The sequence below is a fragment of the Microtus pennsylvanicus genome, chromosome 5 (assembly GCF_037038515.1).
Source record: "Microtus pennsylvanicus isolate mMicPen1 chromosome 5, mMicPen1.hap1, whole genome shotgun sequence".
NCBI lineage: Eukaryota > Metazoa > Chordata > Mammalia > Rodentia > Cricetidae > Microtus > Microtus pennsylvanicus.
Genome location: NC_134583.1, coordinates 27,036,024 through 27,056,635, shown reverse-complemented (window position 1 = coordinate 27,056,635; position 20,612 = coordinate 27,036,024). Strand labels below are relative to the sequence as shown.

Here is a 20,612-nt window from a genome sequence, read left to right as displayed (position 1 = left end):
TCAAAATGGAATAGCCAAGGTACTAGTTGTCTTAATGTAATCATGGTTTAGTCCCACCTTCTAAAGCTATTCCCAAGATGCCTTGTTTGATTTGAATTTGGCTTCCCTTAGGTAAGGCCTCCATTGTTGATTTTCTTGATTTTCCCTATAGATCCTCTCCTTTCTTTTGGAAGGGTAAGGTTGGCTTTAATGTGGGGCTTCTGATAGATTTTTAACACTGTTATCTGTACCTTAAGAAATACTTTTGGAGCCAGGGATGTAGTTCAGTGGCAGAGTATTTTTCCAGCATGAAACTCAACCAGTGGTGGTGGTGGGGGAACATTCTCAGGCTTCCAGAGATACTGTAAGATGAGGGTCAGTAAATATGACAGCATGGACCGTGCACGGCTGAAATGGTCATAATCTCTATATTTGTTTGTTCTTGTCTGAGTATATAATAGCCAGTAACAGATACAAAAGCTGAGGTAGCCAAAACTGAGCGCCTTATTTGAGGTTTACGCTCTTGGCAGTAAAGCGGGATTGAAACACCATTAGTAATCAGCTATGACTCTTACCTCTGAACACTGCTGCTGATGCTGTCGGTGACGGTGATGGATGCTGTTGCACTCCTTCTTTTACCAGATCTTTCGCATAACATCCTGTGAATCTCTGTTACATCTCTGTAACGCAGATGATTTAAAAAGCATCATGTAAATTAAATTAGGGCCAAGGAATTAAACTATAGAAAATCCAGCACCAGGTGCTTAGATATCCTGACCTCAACCTTGGCACCGAAGGCATTGGTAGACAGAAGTCTGTGGAGCATCCGAAAAGCAGCAGTGGCCCAGGACAGCTGAGGTCCGGAGTGCAGGGTCACATGAAGGAATTTCTGAATATCTGAAAGGACATCTATGAAAGACAGTTGCCCAGGGTCAGAGGGCAGGCCAGAACCTGAAGCAGGAGGGAAGAAGAGATGCAGGATTGTCAGTAAAAGGAAAAAAAAAAAACTACTTTGTAGTAAATTGCGGGCATGTAACAAGCAGAATGCTACGGGGGAGTAATCTTTTAGTTAGGAAACGTTATTATAGGTTTTTGTCCTCCAGTCAGAAACCTTAGATAGGAGAGCTGTTCTTAAATGTCACAGTATCTTTTAGAAAAAAATTCAGCATGTGGTACATCAAAATTCAAAGCCTGGGAGAGATGTTTTGTTATGTCACTTGGAGCCTATTGCTATGTGCAATCATCCAGGTAGCACGGAGTGGGTCTGATTCTGGTGGGCTCATACTGTTTTTGTTTTTTTACTCCTCTGTCAGTGTAGAGTTTGGCATAACAAAGCCAGAAATATTTTAATATTTTTTGGGGGGTGAGGAAGTTTTCCTTCGTGTGTGTGTGTGTGTGTGTGTGTGTGTAGGCATGAGTTGTCTTCCTCTATTATTCTCCATCTTACTTTTTGAGGCAGGGTCTCTCACTAGGCCAGAAGCTCCCTGTTTAGGCTAGACTGCCTAGCTAGAGATCCCTTGGGATCTCCCCAACTTCCCTCTTTTCCAGCACAGAGGTTACAGGTGGATGCCACAATGCCCAGTTTATATGAGTCCTGGAGATATGAACTCAGGTAGTCACACCTACACAGCGAGCCCCTTATCCAGTGAGCCATCTCCCCAAACCCCCAGTGAATATCTTACATCACAATAATCATTAGACCGCTGAAGATCAAAGTATTTTATTACAGGACTGATTTAATCATGCACATCCTGGTAGTTACTTTGTGGACATCATCTCCCCTTTAACAGAGAGCCTTTTTAGAAACTGGATTCAGTGGGACTCTTTAGTTCTTACTGTATAGATGGCTGTGTTTGAACAATGGCAAAAGACAATGATCTTGGGATCTAAAAGAGAGTATCATCTTCCCTTCCTTCCTTTTTTGTCTAGTTTTAATGGATTTCGAGAACAATTGAAGTTCATGGTTAGGAGTGAGAGTTGCACTTGATTGAGCTTGATCATGCAGAGATGTAGATTTCAGGGGAATGGAGATAGAGAGGGTTTTGTTGTAGGCAAACTTTCTCAGAGTAACTGTATAATTCAAGCTATGGAATCATTAATCTTAGATTTGGCAGCCTTGGAAGCAACTTGGACCAACAGCCTAGGCAGGGAAGGGTTCTTTCTTCTTCTTTTCTTGACATCAGGGCAGGGAATTTCTACTTGAGATCATCCAGTAAGCTCAGTGGTCAGGAAACTCCATGGGCAGAGCAGGCAGAGTCCTGCTTTCTAATCAAACCACAGCTAGCAGCACCACGCATCGCCGCCTTCTCCCAGTTCTGACTTCTGCAAAGCGCTACTTACTTACTACCATTTCATCAAGCTTTGGTCACGGGCCTGGGAATAAAGGAACTCCTCAAATTATATCCCATTTTGGATGCTTCTTGGTCTCTTTGGTTTCAGTTTTTACTGAGAGAGACAACAAGGTAATGCCCGGCTAAGGAGTTTCCAAGACCTCACAGAGTTTCCCACGTGATTATAGCATCCATGAAGAAGCTGGCCCATGGTAGGTATTTTATGTGGTCAGTTTTCATTTCACCTTGTTCTACCCATAGCCTCAGCATGTGGTGTTTGATTTGGAGTTCAGCATCCCATTAGAGGTCAGTCTAAAAAGTGGACTGGAACAACTGGGTGATTTAATGAAGGCGTTGTGTCAGGTCTTTAACAGAACATGAAGTATAATGTGGCTATCTTGAGCATGAGAGCCCTCTGTAGTTCCTGTTAGCTTCTCTACAGCTGTGGCAATGTGGTGGTTATGATGAGCAGGAACATTAGGTGGCTGATGGCGCAGCGAGAGAAGGGAACGGCAGGCTTCTGTCGGAATGTATTAGCATCAGCTGAGACTTCTAACCCAAAACAACTGGCAGAAAAGTGAAAATTTGAGTCAGAACTTGAATCTCGCTGTTGTGTGGTCTACATGAAAACAATCAGGCAGAATGATTTCCATTAGTCACGGTGTTTTTTTTTTTGTTTTGTTTTGGTTTGGTTTGGTTTGGGTTCTTTTGTTTTTTGTTTTGTTTTGTTTGTTTTTTGTTTTTCTCCCCAACTTTGTTTAGAAACCATCTAAGTAATTAATTTTTTAAAATGACTGCCTGATTCATCTGCTTACAATGCTCATGTGAAAACAACTCATCATGCGTATATAAAATAAATGCTCAGGACCAAGACTTGAGTTGGATAAGTCCTCTGCGTGGCGTTTTAGAAAGATTGGTGACATTGAGACAGAAGAGCTTTGTTCTCCATCTTCTCCCATTCCAGAATGTTCTTACTTTGAAGGGGGAGCCTCTCTCCCTGAACTCTATGGTCAGAATTTTCACTTCAGGAAACACAGAGTTTCAGGTTGACTTTGGAATATCAATGCATTTCCCCGCTGAAAATAGAGACTAAGGAACCGGCACTCATGGGTTAGGAACATGCTAGCAATGGCCCTCCAGAAAGGGGGTTCTAAAGCTAGGAAGAGAGAAGGTAGCTGCTCTGAGTTCTGAAGCAGTGTGGCACTCTTTGGTGGCATACTGTAATTCTGTCATTCTCTTGGAATAGGTTTAGTAGACATCCTATGATCTAATTCAGAATGTTACTTCTCAGCCTAAGAAACTTTGTCAAAGATTATCTATACATACACATATGCATATATATTATGTTTATATATTTTTTCCTCACACTATCTTCTATCAATATTGTTTTGAAATAGGAAAATTCCTTTTTTTCATTTTGATGAATTGATGATATGAAATGGTTTGGTGATAGGAGTTCATTAGCTTAAGGTTGTGTCTGCAACATTTGAGATGTGTGTGTGTGTGTGTGTGTGTGTTATGTGCACATGCACATACTTGTTCTCAATCACCATGGAATCAGCTGGACTTAAGCATGGTCACTTATTCCCTACTTCTTGACGCCTTTGAAATTTTCCTTCTGACTGCTGGGCTAAATAACAGATATTTGACAAACACCACAAAGTAATTTCACTTTGTATATTGTAAGTAAAGTTTCTACTAATAATCAAATTAGTAGTTATATACTGAAAATAAATTTAATTAGTATTTAAATTCTTCCTTTAAAGCAGTGATTCTCAGCCTGTGGGTCTGGGTCCCATATCAGATATCCCACATATCAGATATTTGCACTACAATTAGTAACAGTAGCAAAATTGCATAATTTTATGGTTGGAAGTCACAACACAAGGAGTTGTATTAAAGGGTCGCAGCACTAGGAATGTTGAGAGCCACGGCTCTAAAGGGTCATATGTAACAGAAGAAGAAGGTTCTTATAGAAAAGAAATTTAACATGAGAATTTTTAAAAAAAAATAATAAATAATAAGAAAATCTGACTTACATTCAAATGTAAAAATAATGTCTCATAAAATAATTCCTTAGCACTATTTAGGATGTTATATTTTCTCTCCCGCACCTTCACAGATGACTACTAACACAGTGTGTGATGTGTGTTTACTTTTGTAGTTAAAACAGAGCCAATGAGCAGCAGCGAAATAGCTTCAACAGCAGCAGACGGGTCTTTAGACAGTTTCTCAGGTTCAGGTAAGGAACGAAACTTAGATTTTCCAATTCACACTCAGCAATTGTATTTCCTAGTTTACTATGTGACTCTATATGTTTATATAAGCGTATGGGTATTCACAGACACAAATGTAAATCCAAACGAATAATTCATGTGTCTGCAGTCCCTAGGAAGTATTTACAAATAATGTTGATGTCCGAAGAAGATAAAAGGACTTTGGTTCTCTATTCTTCAGCCAAATTACCTCTGTATGTGAATGATGCTTCTCTTTTTATTATTTGTACCATTTTTCCAATCATGCAACTTTCATCGGCAAAAATTTGACTCTTCAAGACATCCTAAATAGACTTAGCAGCCTCAAACCTGACTCGTGTCTGAGCAATGCCTATGGTGGCCTGACTCTGTCTTCATCTCTCTCACATTCGTAAAGCCTCTAGTAAATGGCACACATCATAAGTCTGTCACGATGAAAACACTCAGAAGGACTTAGTGGTGGCAGTGGCTTACTGTGGAGCCCTTGCCATGCACTTGCCAAGCTACCCAGAGGATATTATTTTATTGAAAAATGATTTCTAGCAGAGACAATTCTTAAATTGCATACCCTTGCCATGTTTTCTAATGTTTTTTAATACCTATGTTTTTGAAGCGCTATGCCTTTCTAGATTTGTTGTTGATGATCTAGTTCTTAGAATCTCATATTTACAAGTAGCCACAATGGAATGGAATTGTATACAGATACAAAATTAAATATACAGGCAGAATTTTGGCACTAGTGATATTAGATGGAAGCAGTAAGAAAACAACAGAGCATCTTATGTCAGTTTCTTCTTTCTCAAAACGTTAAGTGGAATTTAGCTCATTCCAGGCAATGTGCTTTGTGCTATTATAAATTCGCAGATTATGAAAATGATCTCAGTTCAGGCCTTAATGGGATGAATAAATGAAAAATTATCCCAGTACAGTCTGGCAATAGCAGAGGGAAGACCTAAGATTGCAAGAGCACCCAGGCAGGGCTCTAGTAGAGATCAGACAAAGCTAGATTACTAGGAAAGGTGTTCCAGACTAACACTCAGATTTAGGAAACAGATAGTAGAAAGTTCACATGGAACCATGGAGGAGGACACCGACAGATTGGCTGCTCTATGTAAGGAGACTATAGCCCAGAGGGCATGGAACTGTGGACACTGACAAAAATCCGCCATTTTTACCGGGAACTGTGTGAGCAATATGGATGTGCTATAGAGGGGTGAGTTCAGAGTCTAAGGAGCCAACAAAGTCTGCCTGGGGTTTGTTTTAGCCTCTGTGCAACTAGGGACAGCAAAGGGACAGGCTGACACTTAGATCCCTTATTCAGTCATAGGCGCTGGGGCAATGGATTCGGAGACACCTGAATTCAAGTGAGATAATACTAGTTTAAAAGTTTTGCTTTCATTTGGTTAAGAACTATGAAGGAGGCAGTTGAAGAGACGGCTCGGCTGTTAAAGAGCACTGGCTACTCATCCAGAGGACCAGGGTTCAATTCCTGGCACCCACATGGCAGCTCACAATGGTCTCTAACAGTGGTATCAGTGTAACTGTCCGTTCTCGGGGATCTGTACCCTAGATGTACACGCGGGCAAAACACCAGTGCACGTAAAATAAAAATAAATGATTTTAAAAAGAGATATTAAAGAATTATGGTAAAATTCTGGCAATGGGAAAATGAGGGACTTGATGCATTTATGGAACTTAAGTCATCTGTGACCAGTGGGCATTGGGTCAGGCAAGCAGGACAGAGAGAAGTAGAGCAGGCTTATGCGGAGTTTGTCTGACATCAAGGTGGGGCACGTTACATGAGAGGTGTGAGCCACCTGAAAATGTCAGCATCAGAGTTCAGAAAGTTTGCAGACGGGAAGTTTGGAACTATACATGGCTATAAGTATACAGAAGCCAGAAGTCAGAACAACCTGTGTGTGTGTGAGCTGAATAGGCAATCCCATGATAACGGAGATAATCAGAGATGTAGAGATGTAGTGGGAATATTGAATTGAAAGTGAAAGCGGAGAATTTAAAATAAGCACTGTCTATATCACAGAATCACTCACACACCACCAATATTTATATGTGTGTATACACGGATAAATACCTATATGCAGAGTACATGTAGACACAGGCATTTTAGATCTAAGATGAAGTAAAGGGGTAGTTTAGGTAAGAAGAATATCTTGGAAACCTGTAGCAATGCATACCTTTAGTCTCAACTCTCAGAAACAGAGGTAGGTAATTCTCTTAGTTTGAGGCCAACATGATCTACAGAGTGAGTTCCAGGTTAGCCAAGGCTACACAGGGAAACCCTGCCTTGAAAAGCCAAAATAAAATAAAATTGGAAAGTAATGTCTTTAGTATAATCAGTTCTATTCTTAAAGAAAGGCTGTTTCTTTGTATGAATGTATTTCTATATGTATGGGAACAAAACTGTGTTTGTGTCTAGGTAGCAGGCTGAATTTTGCACTTTAATTTTTCTTTTTCTGTTGTTGTCTTTTTCCCAAACATTTTCTTATTGGGCACATGAGTGGCACTTATAGATTTGAAGAGCAGTGTTTTTAAACACAAGTTATACAGCACGTGGTGCAAGGAGATAAGAAAATTGGAAGGGATTCTGCCCCTTGTTAGCCTTGTGTTGGTGACACCTGTGGCTGGCCGTTCATCCTTGCTCAGGAAAGGATTCCATGAGCAAGCGAGTAGTGAGTGCAGAGGAGATTAGTTTCAGGCTTGTGAGTGTGTGGATTTGGAAAAGACGGAAGGAGACGTGGTACAGAACAGGAAAGTGTGACAAGGTGGCTTCCAACTCAAAAGTGGACAGACAGGGCAAACACAGGTCCCAAGCAAGCCAGAGCTCTTCAACTTATATATTCTTAGAGTGAACTTTCCCTTTAAAGCGGTGGTTCTCAACCCATGGGTCACAAGCTCCACAGGGCTGCTTGCATATCAGATATTTACACTGCAATTTATAACAGTAGCAAATTATAGTTAAGAAGTAACAATGAAATAATCTTACGGTTGGAGTCATTATAACATGGAGAATAATATTAAAGGGTTACAGCACCAGGAAGGCTGAGAACATGGTTTTAACGGCTTAGCAACCCAGGCAAAGAGACACTTGATTGGCAGATAGGATGCAAGGGAACGTAGAGGTAAGAGAGTTGAGAATTTTTAGAAGAAATAGCTTAGAGTAATTGTTTGTGTCTCCAACTGTCTCAATGGAGAAGATACAGCCTAACCTAGACAGGAGACAAAGATGGAGGGAGTCCTGCATCTCATGATGACATTGGAAAAGATGTGAGATGAGAACAAGAAAATCCTGGAAAGTATAGGGTTTCCCATGATCTTCAAGCCAGTGAGATACCACCATGCAGTTCTGCAGTTCGTTCTTCATACTCCCCTGCTGAGCTTTCCCCAGTGCTTTAAAGTTATTTCTCATTATCTGTCTTCTAGTTTACTGTGTAGCTCTATGAGAACAGAGAGTATTGGTATTGTCCACACACACCTGCCAGTAGCCATGATAATACCAAGTGCCTTAGGGTTGCTAATGTATGTTGCCTAAATGAAGGAACGAAATGGCCAATGTTGTTGTGGATTGAGACATAAAATGGGGAAATAAAAAGCTTGGACTATAGTCTTGAGCCAGAGTAGAGATCCAGACGGAAAGAGAATTCTGGAATAATTCTTTTGGGACCTATTGGGAGACACTGTGGAATTCTAAAGCTTCGGCCCAATGAAAGGTGGTGTCTAGGAGGCCGTCATCACTGGAATGTTAGAGAATTGTCATGAGCCTCAGAAAACGAGAGGTTTTTCAGAACAGCAGAAACCACATGCTTTGACGAAGCAGTTTGCTGGGGTCTTGGTAATACCTTGAATCTCAGATGCTTGGCAGCTGCTGTCTGGAAAGATACCAAGGAAGAAAAAGTTCATAGAAAAGGACTAAGGTGAAGATGGAGGGACACCTTGTTGAATTTAGAAAAGATTATATTTTCTACAGAGTCTCTCTATGAGGAGAAAGAGGGAAGAAGTGGGTGTGCCAGGGAGTGGGGTGCAGGTCTAAGAAGCAGAACCCTGTGGAGAGAAAGTTCTTCATTTTCTTAGAAAACAGTCAACAAAGAGAAGGAGGCATGGGGCTGCTCTGGTGGTGGCGGCGGTGTCATTTCTGTCTCATAAGGGGGTTCTTTCGTATTTTCCCTCCTGCCCTCAGTGTGGGGATACTAGAGGAACGTACTCAGTTTGCTGAAGCACATGGGCGACTTGAACATTGCAAGGTTGCTTGCTGTGGTTTGGAACCATAGTGATGTTTTGCTCATTTACTCCTTACCAGTACATAGTGATTAATTCGTATGAGCACACACATGCAGATAGTTGTGTGTGCTCATATAGCGTACACACACATGCCATGGTATGAATGAAGCTCAGAGGACAGCTATCAAGAGCCAGTTCTCTCCTTCTACCATGGTGGTCTCAAGTCTTTAGGCTTGGCAGCAAGCACCAGGACCGCCATCACCTTTGTCTTCCAGCTCTCTTTCTAGCCCTGGCACAATTATTTCAGCTATTTGAAACTTTTAAGGACCATAGGGATTGTAAACAATGGGTTTGCAAGGTCTCTAACCTGTCAGTCCCCACATTTGAATTTGTCACTACTGGTTAGTGAAGCACCTGTTGATGGCATCAATCGCACACAGTGTATCAGAAAGTAGAATCTACTCAGTAGAAGAGAAAAACATCCTGAATGATCAGTATGGTTTACTTCTTAACTAGTTATGGAAAAACATCACATCGAAGCAAAAAAAAAAAGTGATCCAGAGTCTGTGAGCTTCGTGTTTAGAGAGGGACTCTTGGGGGGGGAGGGGCATCTGAGCTTAGACTCTGGTGAATAAAGGAATGAGTTCTAGTTGGGGAGCTTGGTCCTTCAGTTGGTACTTTGGGTTTTTACATGATCTAATTGTCCTTAAAGAGGTTTGATTAAAGGAATTCTTTGGGGCTGAGGAGGTAGCCCAGCAGTAAAGTCTTTGTTCCACAAGCTGGAGAACATGAATTAGATTTTCTGCACTCATAAAAACTTCAGGCATGCAATCTCAAAACATAACATGGAGAAGTGACAAAGGAAGACATGATGTTGGCCTCTAACCTTCCTACATAGGTATATACACTTATATATAGACAGACAGACACACACACACACATACACACACATGTCATTGTAAGAAAGGACTTTATGAGAAGAGGGTAGAATCAGGGAGTCCAGCATTTCCCTGACTCAGAAGAAAGAAGACCGCTTTCTCAAATCTCCCAGAGGAGCTGATGTGTTGGGAGTCTTGTGCCAGGATCTTTTTAGGAAAAATTCAGAGAAGAGAAGGAAGGAAAGATAGGCTAGGTGGGGCTGATCTAGGCTGTCTTCCAGTCTAATGCATTTTAGCAAGGCCACTGCAGAACTCAGGTCTCCCAGACTGCCATCCTTGTCACTGGCTGGAGGAGGAGGAACCACTGAAACAGAGGCTATCCTGTATCTATGCAGATGGGTTTCAGAACCTGGCTGCATATCCCTTGTTAGATTATGTCTCTTCACTGGAGACGTGGAAGGTGCCTTCTCTCATTGCTATGTCAGGAACTAGAGCAGAGCAATCAATGAGTGGAACTGAGAAGCTGTCAGAGTGGAGTGTTTTGAAGAGGGAGCTGACTGCATTTGAAGGACAGAGAAGAGTGAAAACTCATGTCAATACCTTTAACCTGACCAGTACGGGGATGTTGCTAGTGATGACAGACCTTCCTCATGGAGGCATGGACGGAGAACAAGAAACTTCTGAGAGTCCTCTTGATCTGCTTAATGGATTCTCATACTTGACCTAGCTATTTACTCTGAATTCTCTCCCATAGCAAGACTTATGGATAGCAAGACTTATGGAAGCTTCTTTAAATTATATGGTAGAAGGAAGAGAAAGACAAGAATAATCACTGGTGTGTTAACTGATAAGGAGGTATGGATTGTCTGTGTGTTTTCAGGACTCTCTGATTCCTGTTTATTTGGAGTTGATGAATGAATAGGTGATGATTGTATCTGTCATGATAAAATAATCTTCAGTAATCCCACTTGCTCTGGGTTATTCTAAGATCTATTGGGATTCCTGGATTACTGTTGTAAAAGCAGTTTAGTCAATTAAAGGGAAGCGTTCTTGAGGTATAGCACAGTAGACACTTGGCTATAGGCTTCCAGAGGTCTCGAGGGTTTGGATTAGAGGACTCATATATGGTATGTTATATGTTATATAGTTTGAAATATGTAGTGATTTTCATGACTTTGACTAGTTCATAGATGATACTGTTTTCTCCAGTTTACAACAGCAACAAAAAAAAAGCCATGTCAGATTCATTATGTATAGCGTGAAATATCAGATCTACCCTTCATTTCAGGTTTGTAAACTTGATTATGGCTGCAATTTCATTTTATTTTTTTAACTTTGTGTGTATGGGTACATGTTGACATATGTATGTATGTGGCCACACATGCCATATGTGCATACGAAGGCCAGAGGAGACAATTTGCTAGAGCCAATCTTCTTCCACCACGTGGGTCCCAGCAATTGAACCTAGATCATTGGGTTTGGCAGCCTCAGTTTACCCACTGAGCTATTTATTTCATAGGCCCATGATCTCATTCTTATTACCTGAGCGTTACTTGTTGATAGCTTGCCATGTGCTAGAGAGATCCCATCAGGTGCTGAGGAAACAGATGTAAGAGGTCTCCAGCACCTGAAGTTCATAGTTTGCCGAGAATAGTCATAGCTAGACACGAAGCTGTGCTAACCAGAATGCATTGCCCCTAATGGGGCTTTGTGGACATGTACAATGCTCCAAGAAAGTTCAGAGAAAAAAGGTAAAGTGAAGGAAAGGTGACAGTTGAGTCTCTGTGGTGGTCAGTCTGTCAAACAGAGGACAGAAGAGCATACAGCAGGGATGGTATCTTGAAGAAGATCCAAGATGACTGTAAACAGACCACGTGAGCAGGAGTCCTGAAATATAGGCAGGATGCACTGCATCACAAAAGGCCGGGTGTGGGAGCCTCAGTCTTCCATGTGTTCTTCCAAGTAATTTAGCAGCCATTCCTTGAGTCGTGTGAATGGCTACAAGACTGTGAGCTGTAGGATGACTATGAAGCGACTTCTCTCAGGTGGCATTAGGAAGGGAGGGCAGAGGGTGGGACATGAGGCAGGTGTCCTCATGACTGCTTCAGTCACCTCAGTGTGACATGATGGGGACTTGAATTGAAGCAGTGTTGGAGTCCCAGATGAGGGGGGTGTATGAGGGTGAGGGCTGGAGCAGCAGCTGCTTTAGGATTTGGGATGAGTAATGGAAGGGGGATCTGAGACAGTGACTGGGGTGTAGCTTCTGGGTAGGGATGTCAGAGTAATGTATGCTTAGATGGGAAAAGACAATAGGGTGTAGGTGAAGGCGAAGGCGTAATGCCACTCTGTTGTAAAAGGAGCAGCAGGCTGTGTCCCGCCACCCAGCTAGCTTTACCCGAAATAATTACATGGAAACTGTATTCTTTTAAACACTGCCTGGCCCATTAGTTCCAGCCTCTTATTGGCTAGCTTTTACATATTAATCTAACCCATTTCTAATATCCCTGTAACACCACGAGGTATCTTACCAGGGAAGATCTTAACCTGCGTCTGTCTGGAGTGGGAGAATCATGGCTACTCACTGACTCAGCTTCTTTCTCCCAGCATTCTGTTCTGTTTACTCCACCCACCTAAGGGTTGGCCTATCAAATGGGCCTAGGCAGTTTCTTTATTAATTAACCAATGAAAGCAACAGATTAGAAAGAAATCACTCCCACATCATGTAGGTGTAGAAGCCAGCGTGCTTGTGCTCCCCACCACTCTGTCTTCAAAGATGTTACTTCTGTCTATCCTGAACACCCCATGTGTAAAACATGGGTCCAAAATTTTACCATTAATCATTTTCCTAGACAGATGACGCTGTTGTTTATTGAATAGAATTAAAGAACAAACAAACAAACAGAAGAGAGGCCAGGAAAACAGGGAGACAGCCTGTTCAGTAAAGTCCTTACATGCAAGAATCAAGACTTGGGTGCAATCCTACAACCCATGTAAAAAATCCAGGCATCATGGCCTGTGCTTATAATCTCAATCTTGGAAAGATGGAGCTAAGCCGGACCCTGGACTCACTGGCCAGCCTGCCTAATCGAATCAGTGAGTTCCGAGCAAATCAAAGAGCCTGTCTCACAAATAAGGTGGTCAGTGCCTAAAAAAGGATGCCCAGGGTTAACCTAGCCTTTGCCTCCGCACACACACACCTGAACACATATATGCACCGGTATACACATGAACATGCACACGTGTGGACAAACATACCACAGAAATACAGAAAGAAGGGCAAGGTTAGCAAAAAAAATGGTGAAAATCAGAGAAAGTCATTTATTTATGCAAACACTATATGAATCCCTTCATGTGAATTATATTTCTTAGTCTTCACAAGGCTCATATGAGGCCAAGAAGCAAACATTGTTCCCGAAATGATAGGAAAGCTGGAATAAGTGACTTGAAACCCCATGGTGTGACTTTCCATAGCCTGTGGCCCCCAGTTCTTGCTGCTTTCCTGTGTATACACACAGACAAGGCATATATTTTGAGCATCAGTTTCACAGACTTACAGTGTGACAGACAATCCTAACATCCCCCCTTGTTCTCTATGTAAACACAGTGTTGGATGCAGCTGTTGGGATGATAATCTTTTCAGGAATTATGACCCAGAAGTTGAAAAGCAGATCTAGAACGAATGAAGGAGGGTCTCGTGGAATCTATCCTCAGGTGGCATTTGCTTTACAAGCATTTGCTTTTAATTGTGATTGCCCAAGGGAGATAATTCTGCAGACATTGCCTACTTTGCTCTTGGCCTCGTTTCATTCTTTGAGAAGGGGAGTGGAAGAACTTATCCCTGAACGTGGCCTGGACAGGTGTCAGTCAGCCCGTATAGTTATGTGTAATCTCACCAATACCTCCCTTCTAGCAATAACAGCTTTTAACCAATCTCCCCACAGGGAGGCTAGGGATTGGCTTTCCATGACTGTTCCTGCATCGGGCAAGGGGATGGGGACCAAGCAGGCATTTAGTAAGTACCCAAAGTTAGGGGGACATGAACCAGGTTGTCCTGCTTTTTCTTTCATGTAGATTCTGTCCCTCTTAAGGTGACACCCAGGGTGGAAATCTGGCAGAGTGAAAGGCTAGAACGTGTCCAGACCTCTTTGTAGTCCCTGGGTTGGGTCTCATTTGTTTGAATGGAGAAAGATAACCCATCTTTCCTGAGATTCTAATCATAATCTCCCACCCTTCTCCCAAGTGCCCACTGGGAAATGAAGTGTGGCATGCATAAACGAGAAAGCGTATGATTCTCTGAGTGCTTGGGACTTGACAGAGGAGTGAGAGAAAAACAGCTCAGACGGGACAGTCCCGGAAGCCACTGAGGAGTGGTGGAGGAAGAAAACAACCGTGTTCCAGTCTGTAATAACCGCACCAAAGCAGGGGAAGATTGGAAGGTTTGGGGGGAAATATGTGCTCACAAAATACTGTTAGATGTAGGTAAATTGTCCTATGTATAACAAAAGTCAACATCTTAAACCTTTATACTATTTAAAATTGGTTTTTAAATTTGAATGAGAGTCAAAGTACACTTGATAGAAGCCTGGCGAATTTCTGGAATATCCAGAGTCAAGAAAATCTGATTAAAAGAAATTAAGTTTCACTTGATTGCTTCTTTCAGGAAAAAAAAAAAAACAAAAGTGCTTGCTCGCGCATCCAAGGCGAATATGTGAGTCTGAGAGAACAGGAACACACAGAGCAGCCCGGGAACAAACGGGCTCAGCTTGCAACCTGAGACGCTCAAGATAGTTGTAGGAATGCAGCTTTACTAAACAACACTGTTACATCTACACAGGCAAAGGAGGATCGCTCCCATTCCCCTCACAGGAGAAATCGAACCAGTTTCGTCTTAATTCGGGTTGAGGTTTGCGTTCCTGATGCATACAGACAATAGGCCAGAGAACCTTTTGGCTTCCTTCCTCCAGTTCAGCCTGGCTTTCCCGAGGGAAGAGCACTCTTCACAACCAAAGCCCCTTGCCAAGTATTTATGGCTGTATTTATAAGTATTTATGACTGGATTTTTAAGAGTCTATTTAAAATTAGAACCACTCAATCAGTGCCTATGTGTTCCCCCTTTTATAAAAAGGGGCTTATTTTATTTTACGTGTATGGGTGTATTGCCTGCACATGTCTATACCACATGCGTACATTGCTTGAGGAGGTCATAATGAGGCATTGGGTCCTCTAGAAACTGAGCTTACAGATGGTTGTTAACCAACATGTGAGTGGGTGCTAGGGATCAAAGCCGGGTCCGCTGGAAGAGCAGTTGGTGCTCCAATCTGATCAGCCATCTCTCCAGCCCTCTTTGACTTCCTATTAGGAAGATCATAGGAAATCACCATGTCTGTAGATCACAGAGGTCAAATACCTCAGCTTTCTGTGGTGGTGCCGTCATTTGTGACATGCCAGTGTTTTTCACATGTTTGGTGTTCTCCGCGGGTTCCTAGCATCACTGTGTTTTCTTTTTCCTCAGCTCTCGGGAGCAGCAGCTTTAGCCCAAGACCAGCTCACCCATTCTCTCCACCACAGATTTATCCTTCCAAGTAAGATGTATTTTCTCTTAATCAATACATGACTTTTCTAAGTAGACTTTACCTTGTTCTGAGTCATGTCTGTGCCCATGTTTTGTCTTAATTTAAGCAAACGTGAATTTTGTAGAAGGTTAATTAAACACACACATATTATACAAATTGATTCTTAGCACCTCCTAGCAGCACTGAAGTACGTGGAAGTGCCTTATCGGTGCTAGTGAGAAGTCTGACTGTACGATGCACTCTTTAGCTGGAATTTGTGATGTAGTTGTTCATTTGACCTTGCATGTTTCCATCTAATGCATGGGCTTTCTATTTTCTGTCATTCCTGACAAATAGCAGACCATACCCACATATTCTCCCTACCCCTTCCTCACAAACTATGGCTGCATATGGGCAAACACAGTTCACCACAGGAATGCAACAAGCCACAGCCTACGCCACGTACCCACAGCCGGGACAGCCCTATGGAATTTCCTCCTATGGTGAGTCGCTGGACCGTTCCTTCTTGTGGTGTCTTCTGATGGACCTGTGCTGTGTGTTTGAGTAGTACTTCAAGCGTGTTGCTGTTGGTCTCCTTCAGAAACTGTCATTACCCTCTTGCTTTCAATTCTGTGTAATTCTTGCTAGTGAGCTTTGTAAGGGCAGTGAACTCTTACCTTGAGGTCAGAGGTGGTGAACAGGTTGCCTGGGTTGTAAGGCCCCTTGTTCTCCTTCCTCTCTGCTTATATCTTAATTTGGCATCGGAGCACTTGACTCTGGAATCCAAAGTATTTCTGTGCATATTTGTGATAAAATTTCTATGAATGAAGTCTTTTGGTGTAAAGATCCATTTCCTGTTTATCAGATGCCTAGCTATGATTAGGGAAGTACATGCAGAATTCAACAAACTTTTGCCCTGAAACTAGGGGTGGTTACCTGATCAAATTCCCGCATTATCACCCATTAGGAAAAATGATCTATATATCACCTCCTGGACCGCCCTTTGAAGGTGCGGATCAGGAAGCATTTGAAGCTCACGTGCTATTTGTTCCTTCCCACCTGGAGATTATCTTTATCTTGGTGTAATTTAACCTAATTGTGATGGGCTCAATACCTGTAAATTAAAAAGAAAGCCAGCCAAATCCCAAAGTTCTGTTTACAAAAGACTACAAATTTCAAAATACATTTTTTCAGTTGAGTTGTGATTGCATTTTTTTCAACCAATTAAATTGAAGTATACAAATATGGAGCATTTTATTAAGAACCAAAACAGAGAACAATCACAAAAAGTATATGAGTATTTGTAGGAAAAGACTAGAATAGGTTCTTCTGTAGGTGATATCATTTTGCCAACTGTTACATTAGTCTTTTGTTGGTATAATTTTTGTGTTATATACTTTCCAGTCAACACTGACAACATTTTTGTTTTGTTGCAAGTTTTTCCACCGCCCATAAGAAGCTAGATAACTTTCATCTTTACTGCTGTCTCTTGACCTCAGGGAATTTGATTCTCTATTAGTTTATTTAAAACACATAGAAATAAAGTCTAACTTACATATAACACCAGCTTCTAAAGTTTTATTTCAAAACTATCAGAACTAAATGCCACTTTCTCTAAGGATGTGTTACCCCAGATTTCTACATAGTACTGTGAAAATAAGGAAAAAAGGGCGGTGGCGGGGGATAGGCATAGATTTTCAAAGTGAGAATAGCGGAGAGGATAAAAACAAATTTGTAAGAGCTTAGATTAGACCCATCGCTCATCTGCTCACAGGTTTCTAGGAAAGCGAGTTTTCTGCCTGGGGTAGAGGTTTTGGAGACAGGATGGCTCTGGGGGCTTTCTACCTCTTCGCACTTCTCCCCATCGCTGCAGTTCCCATCTGCGCCTCTAAGGTGGTCCAGTCAAGGCTGGAGGGAGGTCAGGATGCCCGTGGGTGGAGGAAGACCAGGGGGAAATCCCTACTGGTGACACACGGAAATCAAGGGAGTTTCTAGAACTCTCCAGCCACCTGCCTAGGGCAGGTGAGCTCCCAGAAATCATTCACAGGTTTGAGGTGTTCATTGGCAAAATTGCCTGTGCATAGCACATCACATTGTTTTTACATGTTAAGACTGTGTTAAGTTTTCAATGTTAAGGTTGTTGTGAAGTATTCAGAAATACTCAAGAAATTAAAGTAGACATTCTCAGCCAAATCAGATTCTTCCACTGCCTTAGGATAATAACCTAACTTCATTCTACCCATGAATTTCCCCTAAAATGGAAATAAACAGCAAGACTACTGTGTATCCTAGATCTAAAAGATATAATTTATCTCCACTGAAAACCAAGATTACTGAAAAATGTGAATTCTCTTGGCAGGACCGTTTTTGTGTTCCCTCTTGTGGGAATGAGGGTCCGTTGTCCATTTTTATGACTGTCTTTAATTACAATTGAGAACAGTGGCCTACCTTAGTTTTGCCAAGTTCCAGTCTGAAATTAGTATACCAGCCTGATGCTTTGAGAAATATTTGAGGACCACAAATAATTTTGCTGTAATCCTATAAAGCATAAACTTGCATTTACATGATAATATAGCATCAAATGTACTTTAGCCTGAATTTAGGAGAATCACACTTGAATACTTGAAAATAAGTAATGGTGAACAGGGTGCCCCTGGCCACTTCCACAGGTGTATAGATCACTCTGCTGTTTTAGAGGCTCCAATTCTTTGACATTCTACTTTCTTAATACTGCCCTTACAGAAAGATCTAGATCCTCAGGAGAAGGCTTCTCATTGTTTGTATCCTGCATTGCTTCCTTTGACTTCAAAGTGCCTGGGGGAAAAAGATGAAAATCCTAGAGTCTCAGAATAATCAGGTCTCGGCGGGAAAGAAGACAGTAGTGACTTGGGAACAATGTGTCTCTTCCTTTCTTATGATTATTTCTGACCATGACAGAATGACCTACTCTAGTAAAATAACAAAATGAATTATGGAAATGATACCTCTAGAGTTCTGCTTTCTAGAAAGTTGAGTGCAGGAAAACCAGAGCAACTTGTTTGAATAAACATTCAAATCTAGACTTTTTAAAAGAAAAATTGAGCTTGTGGTTTATGGCATTCAACGGTAAACATCCATACCCCGTATTCCTGAAGACGAGATGGGGCGTCTTTGTGACCAGGCAGTTGTGGCTGTGTGTGGTTGTTTATATTTACCAGCTTCTGAAAACGAACAGATAGATCAGCTGTCACTAACTGATTTAGGTGCATTGTGGGCAGGCATCAAGACGGAAGGTGGATTGTCACAGTCTCAGTCACCTGGACAGACGGGATTTCTCAGCTATGGCACAAGCTTTGGTACCCCTCAACCTGGACAGGCGCCATACAGCTACCAGATGCAAGGTTTGTATACAACCTCTCTTTGCTGCTTTTCTACAACAGTTGGCTGTTAACTTCTAAAGCAAGCGTGGTGTCCTCTCAGCTGCATGTTGATGAGGCAAGTGGCCTGGGCTCAGAGGCAGGTCAACAACACATTTCAAATTAGAGTCTTCACCTGTTGCCCTCTGGATCGGGATTTCCGTATTTACGTGAAAGAATTAGATGGAATGATGTATAAAAGTGATATTTCAAATGCTCTAGTTTTGTCTTTAACGTTCAAGTTTCTGCCTTTGTTGTCTGTTACCAGTTAGGAAAAGAGAATGAAAAGGAAGTGAAGACAGCTCTGAGAGGCTGTAATGTGGTGTGTAGGAGCTCCTGGATATGGTGTAACCACCTCACTTTCCTACAAGGGATCTTTGGTTTCTTCATTTTAGTGATGGGTGGTATTGGGAGATGGTACACTCTGCTCCCCAAATAGAGCATGTGATGTCTATTGTTCAATGATCTACCAAAGACTAAATCAAATTTACACAAAGCCAGTTGCAGCTACCCCACGAAGCCTCAAAATAATGCTTCCGAGAACCAGTGGGTCTCTGTTTGAAACTGCAGACCAAACATGGTATAGGTGCGATTCAGACACCGTGGGCTGTCATCAAAGCCTTTTCTAGACTATGCTGATACTACCTGTAATTAGCAGATTGTTACCAGGCAAATACATCTGTAAATTTCTGGAGAGTAAATTTCACATAATTAAATACTTTTCTGAGGCTTGTTTTTTTTTTTTATTAACTAAACATCAGCTTCACAAATGATTTTTAATTTTCTAAGAGGCAAAAACAATTACATTGACCCCTCGGTCTTCTTGGCTGAAGGAACTCCTTTTATGATTTTCATTTTTTATGTTTATTATGTGGTTATTCTGCTATTTGTTGAAGATAAGTTAGAAAATATAAAGAAGTGCCAAAATAACTTCAATCATATACTCCTTATAATTCTCACCTTTCTTTTCTATGTACAAACACCATAGAAAATTATATTGCACAATATTGTTTGGTCATGTGCCTATTTTAAGTAAGGAATATATTTTAAAAATCTTTCTACATCAATGTTGTTTTCTAAAATATCATTGTAGTGGCTGTACGGTATTCAGGGGTATTTATGTATGGTATTTATCTACTTCCTTGTTTGTTATTGGACATTTACAACAATGTCACGCATATCTTATCTGTATTTTTAATTGTTTCTCCTAATGAGTACAATTGTGGAATTTCTAGACAAAAATTCTTTTATACTTTCTAAGAATTTCTTAGGTATTTACATGTGTAAGGATGCACTAGAGGGAGAACACAGTGCACATGTTGGTGTTTGATATTAATTTTGTTATTTTTATATGTTTTTTAAAACTAAGGAGATAAAATTATTTTCTTCTACTCACTGGTATTATTCATCTTTCTTCAATGATTTATTATATTGAGGTTCTTCAACTTTGTATACTATTTCATAAACTTGTTTTTAGTTTATGACTTTTCTGTTTAGCTTTTACCACACATCAAGTTAAAATTCTGTATGTCAAGATCCACTGATTTTTTTTCACATTTGTTTTTGCATTTGGTATAAAGAAGGCTTGAATTGAAAAGTTTTGCTACGTTTAATGGGTACAGCATAAAACAGTCTTATAGGAGACAGGATTTATTGGTAGAAGGAAGCTACTTATATGCTGGATCCCAAAACTTTTAAGCTGTCTTGGAAGAGGGTTTGCACATGCTGAATTTCAATTGAGTAGAGACATAGGAGAAGCAAGAGGTGATGGAGACTCTTCCTTGATGAGTTTCACAGGCCTGGGGCAATGGAAGACATCATACAGCAAAGATCTATTGGCTCACAGGCTCTTGTCAGAGGGACAACCAAATACATTAAGCCACCATGGATACCTTGAGACTATGAGGGAAATAAGCAGGTACTGTGGGGGTTCCATTGCCCACCAGGTATCTAAGCCTGATGGAGCAGATGCAGTGGCAAAACAGAG

At 41.3% G+C, this 20,612-nt stretch overlaps 1 protein-coding gene across 13 annotated transcripts in view; it reads left to right on the top strand.

The window, feature by feature from the left end:
• The window catches only part of Eya1 (EYA transcriptional coactivator and phosphatase 1), a 143,777-nt gene that overhangs the window by 24,111 nt on the left and 99,054 nt on the right, over positions 1–20,612 (top strand). For 3 of the 13 annotated variants that reach the window (XM_075971402.1, XM_075971410.1, XM_075971400.1), the window contains 4 exons: positions 4,474–4,551; positions 15,191–15,260; positions 15,588–15,733; positions 18,473–18,610. In XM_075971402.1, the coding sequence (XP_075827517.1) occupies positions 4,474–4,551; positions 15,191–15,260; positions 15,588–15,733; positions 18,473–18,610 (432 nt within the window). Of the gene's footprint in view, positions 1–4,473; positions 4,552–15,190; positions 15,261–15,587; positions 15,734–18,472; positions 18,611–20,612 lie in introns of those variants that run through there. The other 10 variants (XM_075971403.1, XM_075971401.1, XM_075971406.1 and 7 more) reach the window with 7 other exon arrangements.